Below are 14942 nucleotides of genomic sequence, written 5' to 3'. Positions count from 1 at the left end.
GTTAAATGCCACCTGGTCCTGGGGCCTCCTTCGAAAAGCAGGAAGCTGGGATGTGCTCTCCTGAATAATAAATTTAAGTAAAAAAATTAAAAAATAGCCAAACCGGTTTGGCTCAGTGGATAGAGCGTCGACCTGCGGACTGAGAGGTCCCAGGTTCGATTCCGGTCAAGGGCATGTACCTTGGTTGCGGGCACATCACCAGTGGGAGTGTGCAGGAGGCAGCTGATCGATGTTTCTCTCTCATCGATGTTTCTAGCTCTCTAGCCAATAAAATATATTTTTTTTTAAAAAAAAGAAAATAAAAGCAGGAAGCTGGCAATCTCTCGTAAGGGTTTCCTGGGTGTCGGAGGAGTCTTGGCCTCAGCCTCTCTGCCTACCCTGATTCTCTCTCTCTCTCTCTCTCTCTCTCTCTCTCTCTCTCTCTCTGTTTTTGGATGCAGGATCTCTGTTTCAGTCTTTTTGAGGCTCCTGGTTTGACTCGAACAACAGATTGATTTAATCTCTCATGATGAATTGTGCACATGGGGTACGTGTTGTAGCTGCCCTTCAGCCAATTCTTTTCTCAATCAAGATGAGAATGAACCTGTGTCCAGGGACCAGGATCCCTTGTCAGTTTTCCGGTTCTCTTGCCCCTCCCAGACCTCCCCTGGAGGGAGAGGAGGAAGGACTATGCAAATGAGTACCCCTTTCTTATATAGGGGCTTGTCCCAGCCCCTCCGTGCCTTTGGTTGCTGGAAGAAAGACAGGATGGCTCCTTTAAAATGCCTTCTCCTTGTGGCTGTGCTGAGTGCTCTTCTGGCTGTGGGGGCCACAGAAGGTTAGTATGGGGCGTGTGGATATGAATAAGTGCATTTGGGGTTGCACACCTGCTCTGGTTTTCCCCCTCCTGATGGGAGATACCAGCAACACTTCAGGCTTTTCTCTTTCATTTGATTTAGTAAGGATATGCGCACTTGAACTCTGAATCTGGGACTGAATCTGAGAGTAATTCCATCTGCTTGGAAGGGCAAAAAAATGGAGGGTCTTTGTGGCCATAATTCTGAGGCCCCCCTGGGGCAGGGGCTCCAAGGGGGGGGGAATGAGTGGGAGGCTCTTTTAGGTGATGTCTCCGGCACTTGGGATAAGGTATTTAAAGTGAGGAGTAAGAGAATGTGGTATTGGATAAAAAGAGTAAGGAGGCACCATCAAACCTCTGTAGGGTGGGGATGGATGAACACAGCCCAGGCTTTTGTCCTGGGCACGGAAAAGACAGGCAGAGGGGTCTCAGCTGAGCATCACATGAAAGGGCTCTGGAGGATTGGGGCCTCGTGACAGGAGCAGGAGGTGGGGGGTGAGGAGTGGTGAGAGGATCTGGAATGTCCCGCGGGGCTCTGAGGAGGGAGGGTTGGGAGTGGGAAAAGAATGGGGCATCTTATGATTCTCTTGCTCTAGTGGTAGGATGCTCAATGAAGATTCCAGCTCCACCCCCAGCAGAATCAACTAGATTTCCAGTACAAATTACAAATGGAGTGAGGATAGTTTCTGCTATGCTGAAATACATGCATCATATCTCAGTTTCCTCTCTTTTTTCCCTTTTAATGTTTTTTATTGATTTTTGAGAGAAAGGGAGAGGGCTGGAGAGATAGAAACATTTATATCAGTTGGCTGCCTCCTGCACGCTACCTACTGAGGACTGAACCCAAAACCCAGGCATGTGCCCTGACTGGGAATCAAACCAGTGACCTCTTGCTTCATGGGTTGATGCTCAACCACTGAGCCACACCAGCTGGGCTCTCAGTTTCTTCTTTCTCACAGACTTCAAGAAAATTCTTCTTGATCTGACTTTCCTCATGCTGCTGTTTTAGGTCTTTTTCTCTTACTATGTTCCTTAATGTAGTCTGGAAACATTCTATTCATTCTTGTCCATCTGAGGCTCTTAAAGGACTGTGCTTCCTTTCTGGATCCTGTTGTGTTTTTTTTAATATCAAAAGCCATTTTTATTTATTTATATATTTTATTGACTTTTTACAGAGAGGAAGGGAGAGGGACGGAGAGTTAGAAACATCGATGAGAGAGAAACATTGATCAGCTGCCTCCTGCACACTCCCTACTGGGGATGTACCCACAACCAAGGTACATGCCCTTGACCGGAATCGAATCTGGGACCCTTGAGTCCGCAGGCTGACGCTCTATCCACTGAGCCAAACTAGTTAGAGCCAAAAGCCATTTTTAGATATTAATGAAATTTTTATGGACTAGGTTTGATATTTTGTTTCGTGTGAAGTAATGTTTATTCAATAAAATATTCATTTTAAAAACAGATACATACTGAATTTGTTGGGTTAAAATAACAAGATGCCTGGGATTAGCTTTTAAAGACTTTAACTAAAAACAAATAGGACACTTGACTTGGGGTGCTGAACACACAATACAATATACAGATAATGTATTATAGAATTGTATGCCTGAAACCTATATAATTTTATTAACTAATGTCACCCCAATAAATTCAATAAAAAATAAAACAACAAAAACAAACAACAATAATAACGTATAGAAAAAGCAAATGTGACAAATGCGATAGTTGTTGGATCTGGATGAGGGATATAGAGATTCATCATATCTCTTTTTCTCAGACTATTCTCAGTCAGTTGCAATAAATTTGTCTGCTGTGTCCCCAACCCCAACCTCTGCCTACTTCTGTTTCATCTTCCTCACTGTTTGCCGGGTATCCTTCTAAAAGACAAATCTGATCATATTAAAAAAGATTCTGAAGGGTGAATTTTGTGTATGTGGATTACAGTTCAATAAAACAAAATCTTCTGAGGTGGCCTTGCCTATAGAGTTAAAGGCCAAACTCCTTCACCGGGCACTCAAAGCCCGCAAGGCGGACCTTTGGTCTCATCTTTCCCAGTGTGCATTAACCACCCTGCTAGTAGTTCCCTATCATGCCATGTGCTTCCGTGCCTCCATGCATGCATCTGCTCATGCTAGGCCTTCTGCCTGGAGTGCTTTACCCCACAGGCCAACTCCTCATTGAAGTCTTTCCTAATCTGCCAGAGTGGAACTGCAGAAATCTGTTTAGACTGTCATTCTGTAGTACTTCATGCATGTCTGCTATGGCTTATATTAAATAGCGCCTTGATTTATAGCAATTTACATATATGTCTGTTTCCTCTACTTTACCTTGAATCCCTTCAGAGCTATGTCTTATTCATTTTTTAAGTCCTTTGTACCTAGCATAGTCCTTTGTACCTGGCACCTAGAGGGCATTCAGTAAATTAAAATGCACTTTGAATGTGAGAATGAGTGGAGTGACACGGGGCACTATTGTCCACTGAGAAGGGACTGAGTGAGGATCCTAGAGCCCTCATGGCACTTTCTTTTTAGGATCCATAGGCCAAGATTGGCTTGGTGTCTCAAGGCAGCTCAGAACTAAAGCCTGGAACAAGCAGCTGTATCCTGATTGGACAGAAAACCAGGGGCCTGACTGCTGGAGAGGTGGGAACTTGGCAGATTCTGGGGAGGGCTTGGTGGAAATGGAGTGGGGAGAGAACTGGGTTGAATGTAGTTTGAGAAGAGAAGAAGCGGTAGGGTATATGGAGAGGGGAAGCCAAGGAGTCCCAGCTAATGCAACTGCCTTTTCCAGGTGGCCCAGTGTCCTTGAAGGTCCGTAATGATGGGCCTACGCTGGTTGGGGCAAATGTCTCCTTCTCTATTTCCCTGCACTTCCCTGAAAGCCAAAAGGTGCTGCCAGATGGGCAAGTCATCTGGGCCAATGACACCAGCGTCAATGGTGAGTACCTCTCTACCCCAGGCCCTCATTCCTATGTCCCAATTCCCTAGTATGCCTAATGAGCTCAGGGAATGCCCCCTTCCACCTCTACTTTTAAAAAAAAACAAATTATATATGTAATGCATATTCATTGTAGAAAATGTAGAAGACACAAATAAAGTGTGTGTGTGTGTGTGGCGGGGGATTATAGTCGCCCAAATCGGGGACAGAAGACCCAGTGGACTTAGAAGTTGGATGGATTTGGATTTAAACTTGTTACTAGGATGTGACCCTGGGCAAACACTTGTTTTGTGCTTCCGTTCCCTTATCTGTAGAATGGGGATGATACCTACAACGAAAGGTTGTTGTAAGGACTAAAATGTGATAATATATAAAAAAAATTCAGCACAAGGCCTGCCCTGGCCTATAGTAAAGGCTCAATAAATGTTAGCTGGTGCTGTTATTTTTACTTTTATCCCATTAGTTAGAGCAAATCTCTCTAAATATATGGCCTTGATATATGGCCTTCCAATCTCTTTCCTATGTAAGTATATACATATGAATCTTTAATTGTAGTTTCCATTCTTTCCACTACCACCCTTATACCAAGGGTAATACACTTTGCAGCTAGGGAGTATTCCCAGAGACCCCCCACCCCCGCCCCCCTGAGAGCCATATTAGGGGTTTGGTGTAATGCCGGGGTTTAAAGGTGACGCTGTTTCTGCTTTTCAGGGAGCCAGGTGTGGGGAGGACAGCCAGTGTATCCCCAGGAACTTGATGACACCTGCATCTTCCCTGATGGGGAGGCCTGCCCATCAGGTCTTTGGTCTCAGAGGAGAAGATTTGTTTATGTCTGGAAGACCTGGGGTGAGGGACTCCCTGCTCTGGCCTGTCACCCACACTTGGATTCACCTCTTCTTACCTGATTCTCTTTCCTTTTAGTCCCATCCTTTAAGCTCTGCAAGTTTCCCTAATCATTTTCCCCCTGATTCCTGCCTCTTCCATAGCACCTAGCCCCCTCCAACTCTATAATAGTTCTTTCTGGGAGTCCTTCCCCAATTATAGTCCCATTCCATGGAACCACTCATTAGGACTCCTTCTCTGGCCCCCATATCACCACTTTCCAAATACCATCTAAAATTACCATCCTAAATACATCTGACCTTCCTTCTCTGGTGCTGTCTCTAATCAGTCTTCTTCAACCAGTAACCCTCACCTCTCCCTGCTTTTCTTTCCAAAACCCTCAGGCCAATACTGGCAAGTTCTAGGGGGCCCGGTGTCTGGGCTGAGCATTGGGACAGACACAACAGTGCTGGGCACAAACACCATGGAAGTAACTGTCTACCACCGCCGGGGGTCTGAGAGCTTCATGCCCATCGGACACGCCAGCTTAGTCTTCACCGTTACTGGTAAGGATTAGGAAGGGGCAAGGCCAATCCTACAGCAAGAGAAGAAGGTGGAGAGGTTTGGCTGGACTAGAAGGGGAAAGGGGAAATGTGTATAACCTTAAAGGGGCAGAACCAGGACAACCTGGGCAAAGGAATATGGGGCTCGGAGCCAGTGAAGAGACAGTCAGCTTGGGGGTGGAGGGTGTGCCTGTGAAAAGAGAAGCTGTGGCCCAGGTGTGGTTCTTACCTTTTCTGGTTCCAATCCCAGACCAGGTGCCCTTCTCTGTGAGTGTGTCCCAACTGCAGGCCTTGGATGGAGGGAACAAGCACTTCCTGAGAAACCAACCTCTGGTCTTTGCGCTCCAGCTCCATGACCCCAGTGGCTACTTGTCTGGGGCTGACCTTTCTTACACCTGGGACTTTGGAGACAGTACTGGGACCTTGATCTCTCGGGCGCTTGTGGTCACTCACACTTACCTGGAGTCAGGCCCAGTCACTGCCCGGGTGGTGCTTCAGGCTGCTATTCCTCTCAGCTCCTGTGGCTCCTCCCCAGTTCCAGGAACCACAAATGGGCTTGTGCCAACTGAAGAGGCCCCTGGCACCACAGCTGGGTTAGTGCCTACAGCGGAAGTTGTAGGTACTACACCTGGTCAGGTGCAAACTGCAGAGTCCTCTGGAACCACAGCTGTGCAGGTGCCAACCACAGAAGTTTTAGGTACTACATCGGTGCAAGTGCCAACTGCAGAAGGCCTAGGTACCACACTTGCAGGGATGCCAACCGCAGAAGGCATAGTTACCACACTTGCAGAGATGCCAACTGCAGAGGCTATCGGTACGACCCCTGAAGTGTCAACTGGAGAGCCCTCTGAAACCACAGTTGTACAGGTACCAACCACAGAGTTGGTGGAGACCACAGCGGGAGAGGTACCCACACCTGAGCCTGAGGGTCCAGATGCCAGCCCATTCATGCCTACAGAAGGTATTACAGGTAAGGGGGCCAGTGTGAATGAGGTTTATTGAGGTGGGGCATTTGTAACTAAAGAGCTGAAAGACTTCCCCAGGACCCAGTTGTTACGTAATCCTTTGCCTAGCAATGGAGTCCCCTCAGAGGCCTCACTGGTTTTAAAGCCCTCAAGTCCCTCTTAAGGCCACGGAATAGATGTGTCCAGGAAGTCAGGGCCTTTCCCTAGGGCCTGCGGGAGAGAGCTCCTTGCTTCTCTATCCCTGAGAGCTGTTCTCGGAGGGACAGGCCAGGGAATGACAGACTGTGGTTATTTATAATATTTATATCTCATTTTCTGCTCAAGCGAAAATGCATGGAAATCTTTTCCAGATTCTGACACCATTTCCCACCCCTGGATTCTCTTCCCAAAGCAGATCAGTCTGGAATTACAGCACTGAAAATGGGAGAGTGAGAAAGTGACACTTAGATGAGTTAAACATATGTTGAGTATCTAGCCGAGGGCCTGGCACAGTGTGAGGTATTATAAATACTTGTGATTTTTAAAAACTCTACCCCATCTGTGAGACTGTGGGGCAGTAATTTCTCCGTCAGGGCCTCACTTTTCTTATCGATACAATGAGATTTTGTCAGATTCCAAGCCTGGATCTAGTAGCTCTGGCTCTTCTGGGAATAAGCCTGCTAGGCTTCCGTTTCCAGGTGAGTCATTTTGTCTATTGACTTCTCTCCTCTCCTGCCAGGCTCCCAGAGCCCCCTGCTGGATGATACAGACACCTTAATCCTGGTGAAGAGACAAGCCCCCTTGGATTGTGTTCTGTATCGATACGGTTCCTTTTCCCTCACCATGGACATTGTCCGTGAGTCCTGCCTACTGTGGGGGCTGGCGGAGGGAGGTGCGGGCTGTCTCAGGTTGCCAGTGGAAGCATACTGTGGAAGGAGTTGCTCACATGAGCGAGAATACTTAAATCCCAGAGTTTTCATTTGAAGGCATGGGGATGGGATTAGGGAAGCAGCCTAGGGACTTCCTGTCTGTGGGCCTTTAGGGAATCCTGATAGAGGAATCCCAGGCTTAAAATCTTGCAACTTTGCAGAGGGCATCGAGAGTGCTGAGATCCTGCAGGCTGTGCCATCCAGTGAAGGGGATGCATTTGAGCTGACTGTGTCCTGTCAAGGCGGGTGAGCGTCCCACTGGTGGCCCTGAGAACTCCTGGGTTGACTGTTAACCTACTCTCTGGTATCAAGTGTTCCTTCCCAGACCCCCTGACATAAGATGTCACCTCTCCCAGGCTGCCCGAGGAAGCCTGTATGGACATCTCATCGCCAGGGTGCCAGCCCCCTACCCAGCGGCTATGTCAGCCTGTGCCACCTAGCCCAGCCTGCCAGCTGGTTCTGTACCAGGTACTAACAGGCGGCTCAGGGACCTACTGCCTCAATGTGTCTTTGGCTGATGCCAACAGCCTGGCAATGGTCAGCACCCAGCTTGTCATGCCTGGTAGGTACTTGGACAGGAGCAGGGATGAAGAAGGGCAGTGGGAAGAGGCTATCTGTCAGGGAGCAGACACTGAAGCAGAGCCTGGGATTCTACTCACAGGTCAAGAAGCAGACCTTGGGCAGGCTCCCCTGTTCGTGGGTATCTTGCTGGTATTGGTGGCTATGGTGCTTGCGTCTCTGGTATACAGGTGAGAACCCCACCATCCAGCTCACACTCCCTTATTCCTTATTTCCACCACTCACGCTTCCTCAAGGGGAAGGATGGTGTCCAGGAAAGAGCCCAAACTTGGAAGTTAAACAAGTGTGGGCTGCATTCTTGCTGGTGGGATCTTCGGGAAGTAGCTTAACCTTTTTGAACTTCTGTCAAGTAGGAAAACTAACACTTATCCTGTGGGCTGTTGTCAGGATTAGAGACAACGTGGATAAAGCACCTGGTTCTGAAGCAAGAATGCAATAAGTGACTATTGTTATTGGCAATATCAAAGGTGGAGGAGGTTGGGTGAACTGAGTTCTCCAACTGCAAAAAGGGCAGATCTCTAGGCCTGGAGTCCTCAAATAGGGGCGCTCGTAGGGAGAGGGGAATGGACAGAGGCTACCACAGAAACAAGAGAGGATGAACCCTGTTGGTGAGGAGAAGGTTGGGGAGCAAACATCAAGGCCAAGTAAACCTGAAATATGGGTGTGTCCTTTGCAGAGGCACAGACAGGCTGCCCTTGGCCATTGCTAACCAGTTTCCTCCTCCTTCTCCCAATATCAGGCGCAGGCTTATGAAGCAGGGCTCTGCTGTCTCCCTTCCCCAGCTGCCACAGGGTAGCACCCACTGGCTGCGTCTGCCCCGGGTCTTCCACTCTTCCTCCATCGGTGAGAGCAGGCCCCTCCTCAGCGGGCAGCAGGTCTGAGTACTCACATGGGATGCCATGATTTACCCAGGGTGGACAGCAATGCCTGTCTTTTCTCTACTCGAAGGCTGCCATTACCTGAAATAAATACTCAGAACCTGATGCTGTTTTTTTTCTTGCTTCTTGGGAGAATCTATGTCATTTATAGAGTGAAGGGATAAAGGAAGGAGGTATACCACTCACTTAACAGATATCCCAGTGAGGGGGAAAAAGTCATTTTATTCAGATGAGGCACTTTCAATATATGTGTTTGTGGTATGTGTGTGTATGTGTGTGTGCACACCTATGCGTGGGAAATAGTGGAGGTGGTGCAGGATAATAAATACTGTAAGGGTGAAGGAACACTGCCCTGAGCTGGCAGGAGGGTGTGGCAGCAGTGTACAGAGCCTATGGAGTAGAGTCCAGGGAGGTGGGTTCAAGGCTGGCTTGGAGGCTGAGACGTCCCCCTCAACACAAGAAGCCAAAGAAATTGGAGGAGCGGGGTGGTGGGCCCATGAGCATGGGCATCTGGTTCTTGTGGGTGATCTTGATCTGGAAGGGAAGGGGGCATGTTCAGATACAGAACCTGGTGTTTTGGGGCTACAGCAGCAGAAATTTGGGGGAAGACCCATGGATTCAGGGTGGGTTGCTGGGGTCTAAGATAAGCCATACATAGTAGGATGGCCAGCGGCTGGGAAGTCAGGGTATGAGAGGAATGGTGCACAGGGGAACTTCAGGCATCAGGAGGAAGTAAAGAAGCTATGGCATGGAGATTTAGGATCCATGGAGTCTGAGGGTTTAATATTTGGCAGGCATAGGCAATACTCACCGTACAGGGCGACTGCATCCAGGGTTCTCCATCAATTTGCATGGGAAGGGTTTTCGTGGTGCTGTGGGAGGCCAAGGCAGATTGGAGGAGATTTCCTTACCAATCAAATACCAAAACTCTGTTTCTTAGGTTGGCTTTCAGACCCTTTAGCACTAAGATCTCCTAGTACAGTCCCTCCCCACCATTCCCATGACCCAGGTGCTCCCAGCCCAACTCCTTCCCTCAGAGCCCCTGGCCAGAATTTTCCTTACTGAAAGGTGATCTCAGAGCACTTGGCCAGCCGCCGTCCAGCACTTTTGAGCTTGGTGTAGATCTGGCCCATTTCAATTGCACCCTCCAGCCCTACTACTTCCAGCCGCTTGTCACTTGGGTCTGGGGGTGGAAAGTAGTGAGATAGGTTTTGCAGAAGCAGGGTGCCTTCAGAGAGAGTCACACCTTCCCCTTAGTCCCGCTCACTCCGCTTCCAGAGCTGCTCCTCTCACCTGGTACACTGGTTTTCAGGATGTCAGGGTCGGTGATGACTTTAGCTGCAGAACCTAAGGCCTGGTTGATCCCATGGATGTCCCCATGGGGTCTCTTGGTATCACCCCAGAGGTTGGATCCACCATGTGTGCTAGGAATGTTCAGGACTGCAATGCCTTCTAGAGATAGGGAACTCAGATCTAATGGTTTCCCACAGATCTGAGGGTAGGAGAAAACAGATCCTTACATCACGACATAATCAAGGGTGTGACCTCTTCCTCCACCAAATGACAAATAGGGAAAGCCAAGATTTTGAGTTTTGCAAGGGATGGAGGGAAATAGGGACTAGTATATCTTGAGAACTCGGGAATTCAAAATTGGAGAACTGGGAGGTCAAAGCAAAGGTTCAAGAATATGGGAAGTTCTTGAGGCACCTGTGTAGGGAGAAACTAAGATATAAAAAGCTGAAAAGGATATAGGATATAGGGTTAGGTTTCATCATACCCACCTCAACTGTCAAAGACTCCTCCAGCTTTTTGCATGTTGAGAAGATGGACTCAGATGTGGCAAATTCGAAATACCATAGCTTGTTCTTCATTCTGTATCAGCCCCAACACAAGACCCAGTAGGGAGGGGACAAATTATGCAGTTGGCAGTGACAGGGAAGGGCATCAACCTCCTGACTCCATACCCATGCAGAACAGGGTACCTTTGGGCTGAGGGCTTTCCTAGAGGTGTTACTTCCCATGTAAGTGCTCTGGTCACACTTGGCCACAACTGGTCCCTCCCACTGTGTATACCTACCCCCACCCCCACTTTCTCTCACCTGCTGTTGAACTTCTCAGGATATTTCTCTCGCATCATGTGGAATCGGTGAGCAATAGAGGCGTCCTGGGGAGTTCAGGGCATGTAAGAGCAGAGGCCTGCCTCCTCTCAGCACATACTTTCTTTAACTTCCCCATTTGGGAGCAGTATACCTCCTGTTCTTTTCTTGCAACTCACACCACGGGGCCCCACCCCAACTTTTCCTGTGGATAGCTTCCTAACCTCTACCTTTCCAGTCGGCCCTCCTCCAGCCTGTGCCTGCTTAACCCCTACTTCCTCCCTTCCCCCATGCCCACTCCACTGACCACACCAATGGAGAAGTAGTTATTGATGATTTGAAAGGGGACTGGGTCACACTTTTCTTCAGTTCGTTGGGGTATCACCTCCACAGACCATCGATCCATATATACCACTTTACTCATCTCTAAATCCTTGAGGATCTTCCCCAAATTCTGTCCCTCATAGCCTAGGGAGGGGGGAGAACACAGGTTAGCACTCAGCCCCAAGTCTCAGAGGGACCTCCACAAATTCCCAGGGATTCTCTGTCCTGATTCTGCAGACTCTCCCAGCCCTTGCCAGTGGAAGGGAAGGGTGCTTGGGCATGGACCTTGCTGACCCTTTCTTCCACACTGTCATGGAGGATGAGTGTTCCCAATGTGTGGACCCATCTAACAATAACGCAAAGTTCATCTGGAAGACTAGAGAAAATAGCCAGAAAAATTTTAAAATGAGTGATGAATGGGGAACATTCATTCTCTATCTCCATCTCCATCTCTATCTCTCTTGCTCATTCCCTGACACTTTCTCTGTCTAAACAGTGTGATAAAAGTAAATAAAGTAAAAAGTAAAGGACAGAGTGCCCAGAAATAGAATGAAATATATATGAGAGTTTAGTATATGATGACATTTCAAGTAAGCAGGGAAAAGACAGATTATTCCATAAATGGTGCTGGGTGTAAAAATTACTCCTTATACCAAAATAAATTCAAGGTGGATCAATAAAAATATATTAAGCCGAAACTGGTTTGGCTCAGTGGATAGAGCGTCGGCCTGCAGACTGAAAGGTCCCGGGTGCGATTCCGGTCAAGGGCATGTACCTGGGTTGCGGGCACATCCCCAGTGGGGAGTGTGCAGGAGGCAGCCGATCAATGATTTTCTCTCATCATTGATGTTTCAATCACTCTCTCCCTTCCTTTCTGAAATCAATAAAAATATACTTTAAATAATAATAAAAATATATTTTTAAAAAAGAAATACAAATGGACACTATGCATACTAAAGATGCTCAAATTGACAAAGTATAAAGAGATTGATAAAATCAAGCATTAAAGAGATTATGAATAAACTGGCACTATCATTTGCTGTTAGTTGGAGCATATATTGTTATTTCGTTTTTGGAAGACAATTTGGCAATTTTTTTCAAAACGTTATCAAATTTTATCAAAACGTATCCTTTGACGTAGCAATTCCACTTTTAGGAATTTCACCTACAGAAACTAACACACATGTGCACAGCAGTGGATATACAAGTAAGTTTGCTGAGAAAAAATCTAAATGCCCATCAGTAAGGGAAGGTTATATAGATGGTGGCAAATCCATACCATGGAATAATGCGCAGCTACTGAGTGCAAAATGAAATCTATAGGTGCTAACATGGAAAGAGCTCCAAGACACATTATGCCATGAAAAAAAGAACCAGAACAATTTGGATAGCATGATCCCATTTATGTTTGTTTAATAGTTCCGTGTGTGTGTGTGTGTGTGTGTGTGTGTGTGTGTGTGAAAACAGAAAAATGAGTGCAAATGGGAAGCAGTGGGAGGAATGTGGAATTTGGTGAGGAGTAAGGAAAAAGAGACCTATCTGTGAAGACTCACACATTTCACTTTTCAAAATTTTTTACAGTGAAAATGTACTGACGTATTACTTTCTTTTTCTTTTTAATATGGAATGTTTCACAAATTTGTGTGTCGTCCTTGCACTGAGGCCATGGTAATCGTCTCTGTATCATTCCAATTTCAGTATATATACTGCTCAAGCAAGCACTATTTTTTTTCTTAAGAAAATAACTAATCAAGTGTCAAATCTTTATGCTCTTGGAGCCAGCAATTTCACTCCTTGAAATCTCTCCTAGAGAAATTCTCACATCTGTGTGCGAGATAGATGTGCAGTGTTCACTGCACATGGTTTGTAGTAAAAGACTAAATGCTACCCAAGTGTCTATCAAGAGGGGACTGGTTAAATAAATTATGAAAGGCACATTCCCTCCCAGGAGCACATCCATGCTTTTCTTCCCCGACAGGGGAAGCACATCCAGAGGCTTTTCTGCCTCTCCTAAACTCTAACAGTCCCCGCAAGACTTGCAACCAGGGGAGCCATGGGCGGCAGCTGCTCCTCCCGGGCTAACCCTCTGAACCTGTGTCCAAGGCCCCATTTCCTCTGACTCTCCAGTGAGCGAAAGCAGCCCCACCTTGGCTCACTTCTTTTTTTCTGTAACAGTTCTAGGGAGCTTAAGCAGCCTCGCCTAGTCTCTCTCCTGTTGCTTCTTCTATCCTAAGCCCTTCCTCCTTTCGCTATCCTTAGCTTTAATAAACATACTCTCAAAATAAAAATAAATAAGTAAATAATGACATTCACAGAGCATAGTGCTATTCAGTAATAAAAGGAGTGAGACAGCCCTAGCAGGTTTTGCTCAGTGGATAGTGTTGGCCTGAGGAGTGAAGGGTTCTGGGTTCGATTCCAGTCAAGGGTACATGCTTGGGTTGCGGGCTTGATCCCCAGTAGGGGGCGTACAAGAGGCAGCCAATCAATGATGATCTCTCATCATTTGATGTTTCTATCTCTGTCTGCCTCTCTCTTCCTCTCTGCAATCAATAAAAATAAATTTTAAAAAAGAAATATAGCCCTGACTGGATAGAGCATCGGCCTGCAGACTGAGGGGTCCCAGGTTCGATTCAGGTCAAGGGCATGTACCTTGGTTGTGGGCACATCCCCAGTAGGAGATATGCAGGAGGCAGCTGATCGATGTTTCTCTCTCATCGATGTTTCTAACTCTCTATCCCTCTCCTTTCCTCTCTGTAAAAAATAAATAAAATATTTTTAAAAAAGAAAGAAATATAATGACAACCAACATGAACTGTTTCGTTAAAAAAAAAGAAGAAAAGCATCTGTAAAATGACCTTGTTGTTTAAATACAGATTAGTATGTCTCTAGAAAGAAAACCATGTGGAAATAGACTCCAAAACTTCAGGGAGTAGATTACAGAGAACTTTCACTTTCTTGGCATGTATATCTGAAACGTTTGAAGTATATTTTACCACAAGCACGTATTATTTTTGTAATCAGGAAGAAAAAGATTACAAAACTGGGTCTTCACTTCCTCACATTCCATTGGTGGTTCAACCCACTGTAATTTGCCTTTCACCATACAACCCTGCTGAAACGCTTTTGGCAAAGATTACCAATGATTCCTGCCAAAACCAATAGTGTATCTTTAGTTCTTATTTTAACTCATGAAACTACTCACTTGGTTTCTAAACTAGCACTCTCTAAGTGACAGAGGGCCCTCTCTAACTGCTCCTTCTTAGTCTCTGCGTTGGGCAGGATAATGGCCCCTGGAAGATGTCCATATCCTCATCTCCAGAATCTGTGAATATGTTGCCGTACACAGCAAGCGGCTTTGTGGGTGTGATTAAATTAATGACTTTAAAAATGGGGAGATTATCCTGAATTGTCTAGGGGGGCCCAAGGTGATCACAGGGGTCCTTATAAGTAAAAGGGGACCCCTAGAGCCTCTAAACAAAACTCAGCCCTGCCAGCACCTTGACTTTAGTGCAGTGGGACCTATTTTGGACTTCTGATCTTCAGAACGTTAAGATGATAAATTTGTGTTGTTGTTGTTTTAAATATATTTTATTGATTTCTTTTACAGAGAGGAAGGGAGAAGGATAGAGAGTTAGAAACATCAGTGAGAGAGAAACATTGATCAGCTGCCTCCTGCACACCCCTATCTGGGGATGTGCCCGCAACCAAGGTACATGCCCTGACCGGAATCAAACCTGGGACCCTTCAGTCCCCAGACTGACGCTCTATCCACTGAGCCAAACCAGTCAGAGCTGTGTTGTTTTAAACCACTGTTTGTGGTGACTTGTTATAGCAGAAACAGGTCACTAATATAGACTCCATTAATAATTCATCTTCCTCTGCTCAAATCTTAAATAAGGTGATTACCAGGACCTGCCTGTTCTCATCCACCTTCTCTTCTAACTCTTTTCCTGGTAACTCTTCTCCAGATGTCAATTACCACCCAGGAGCAGATGACTCTCAAACATGTATCTTCAGCCCTGACTTTTCTCC

General features: G+C 46.6%; 2 protein-coding genes across 4 annotated transcripts in view; one reads left to right on the top strand and one right to left on the bottom strand.

Annotated features, from left to right (window-relative positions):
* Positions 1 to 712: 712 nt before the first annotated feature.
* Positions 713 to 8595, top strand: PMEL (premelanosome protein). Its single transcript, XM_006777900.2, has 11 exons — positions 713 to 817; positions 3370 to 3480; positions 3629 to 3775; positions 4487 to 4621; positions 5002 to 5163; positions 5411 to 6130; positions 6844 to 6960; positions 7195 to 7279; positions 7390 to 7595; positions 7695 to 7782; positions 8352 to 8595. The coding sequence occupies exons 1-11, from the start codon at positions 748 to 750 to the stop codon at positions 8491 to 8493; spliced, it is 1983 nt and encodes a 660-aa protein (XP_006777963.1). The 5' UTR covers positions 713 to 747; the 3' UTR covers positions 8494 to 8595.
* A 90-nt stretch (positions 8596 to 8685) lies between these two features.
* DGKA (diacylglycerol kinase alpha) overlaps positions 8686 to 14942 on the bottom strand; it is a 20840-nt gene continuing 14583 nt past the window's right edge. For all 3 annotated transcript variants that reach the window (XM_006777834.2, XM_006777836.2, XM_006777837.1), the window contains 7 exons: positions 10894 to 11054; positions 10590 to 10654; positions 10272 to 10362; positions 9784 to 9982; positions 9553 to 9673; positions 9302 to 9362; positions 8686 to 9024 (listed from right to left, as the gene is read on the bottom strand). In XM_006777834.2, the coding sequence (XP_006777897.1) occupies positions 8941 to 9024; positions 9302 to 9362; positions 9553 to 9673; positions 9784 to 9982; positions 10272 to 10362; positions 10590 to 10654; positions 10894 to 11054 (782 nt within the window). In that variant the 3' untranslated portion in view covers positions 8686 to 8940. The remainder of the gene's footprint in view (positions 9025 to 9301; positions 9363 to 9552; positions 9674 to 9783; positions 9983 to 10271; positions 10363 to 10589; positions 10655 to 10893; positions 11055 to 14942) is intronic.

This window comes from Myotis davidii, unplaced genomic scaffold (genome assembly GCF_000327345.1).
Source record: "Myotis davidii unplaced genomic scaffold, ASM32734v1 scaffold509, whole genome shotgun sequence".
Lineage (NCBI taxonomy): Eukaryota > Metazoa > Chordata > Mammalia > Chiroptera > Vespertilionidae > Myotis > Myotis davidii.
This window is presented reverse-complemented; position numbering and strand designations above follow the sequence as displayed.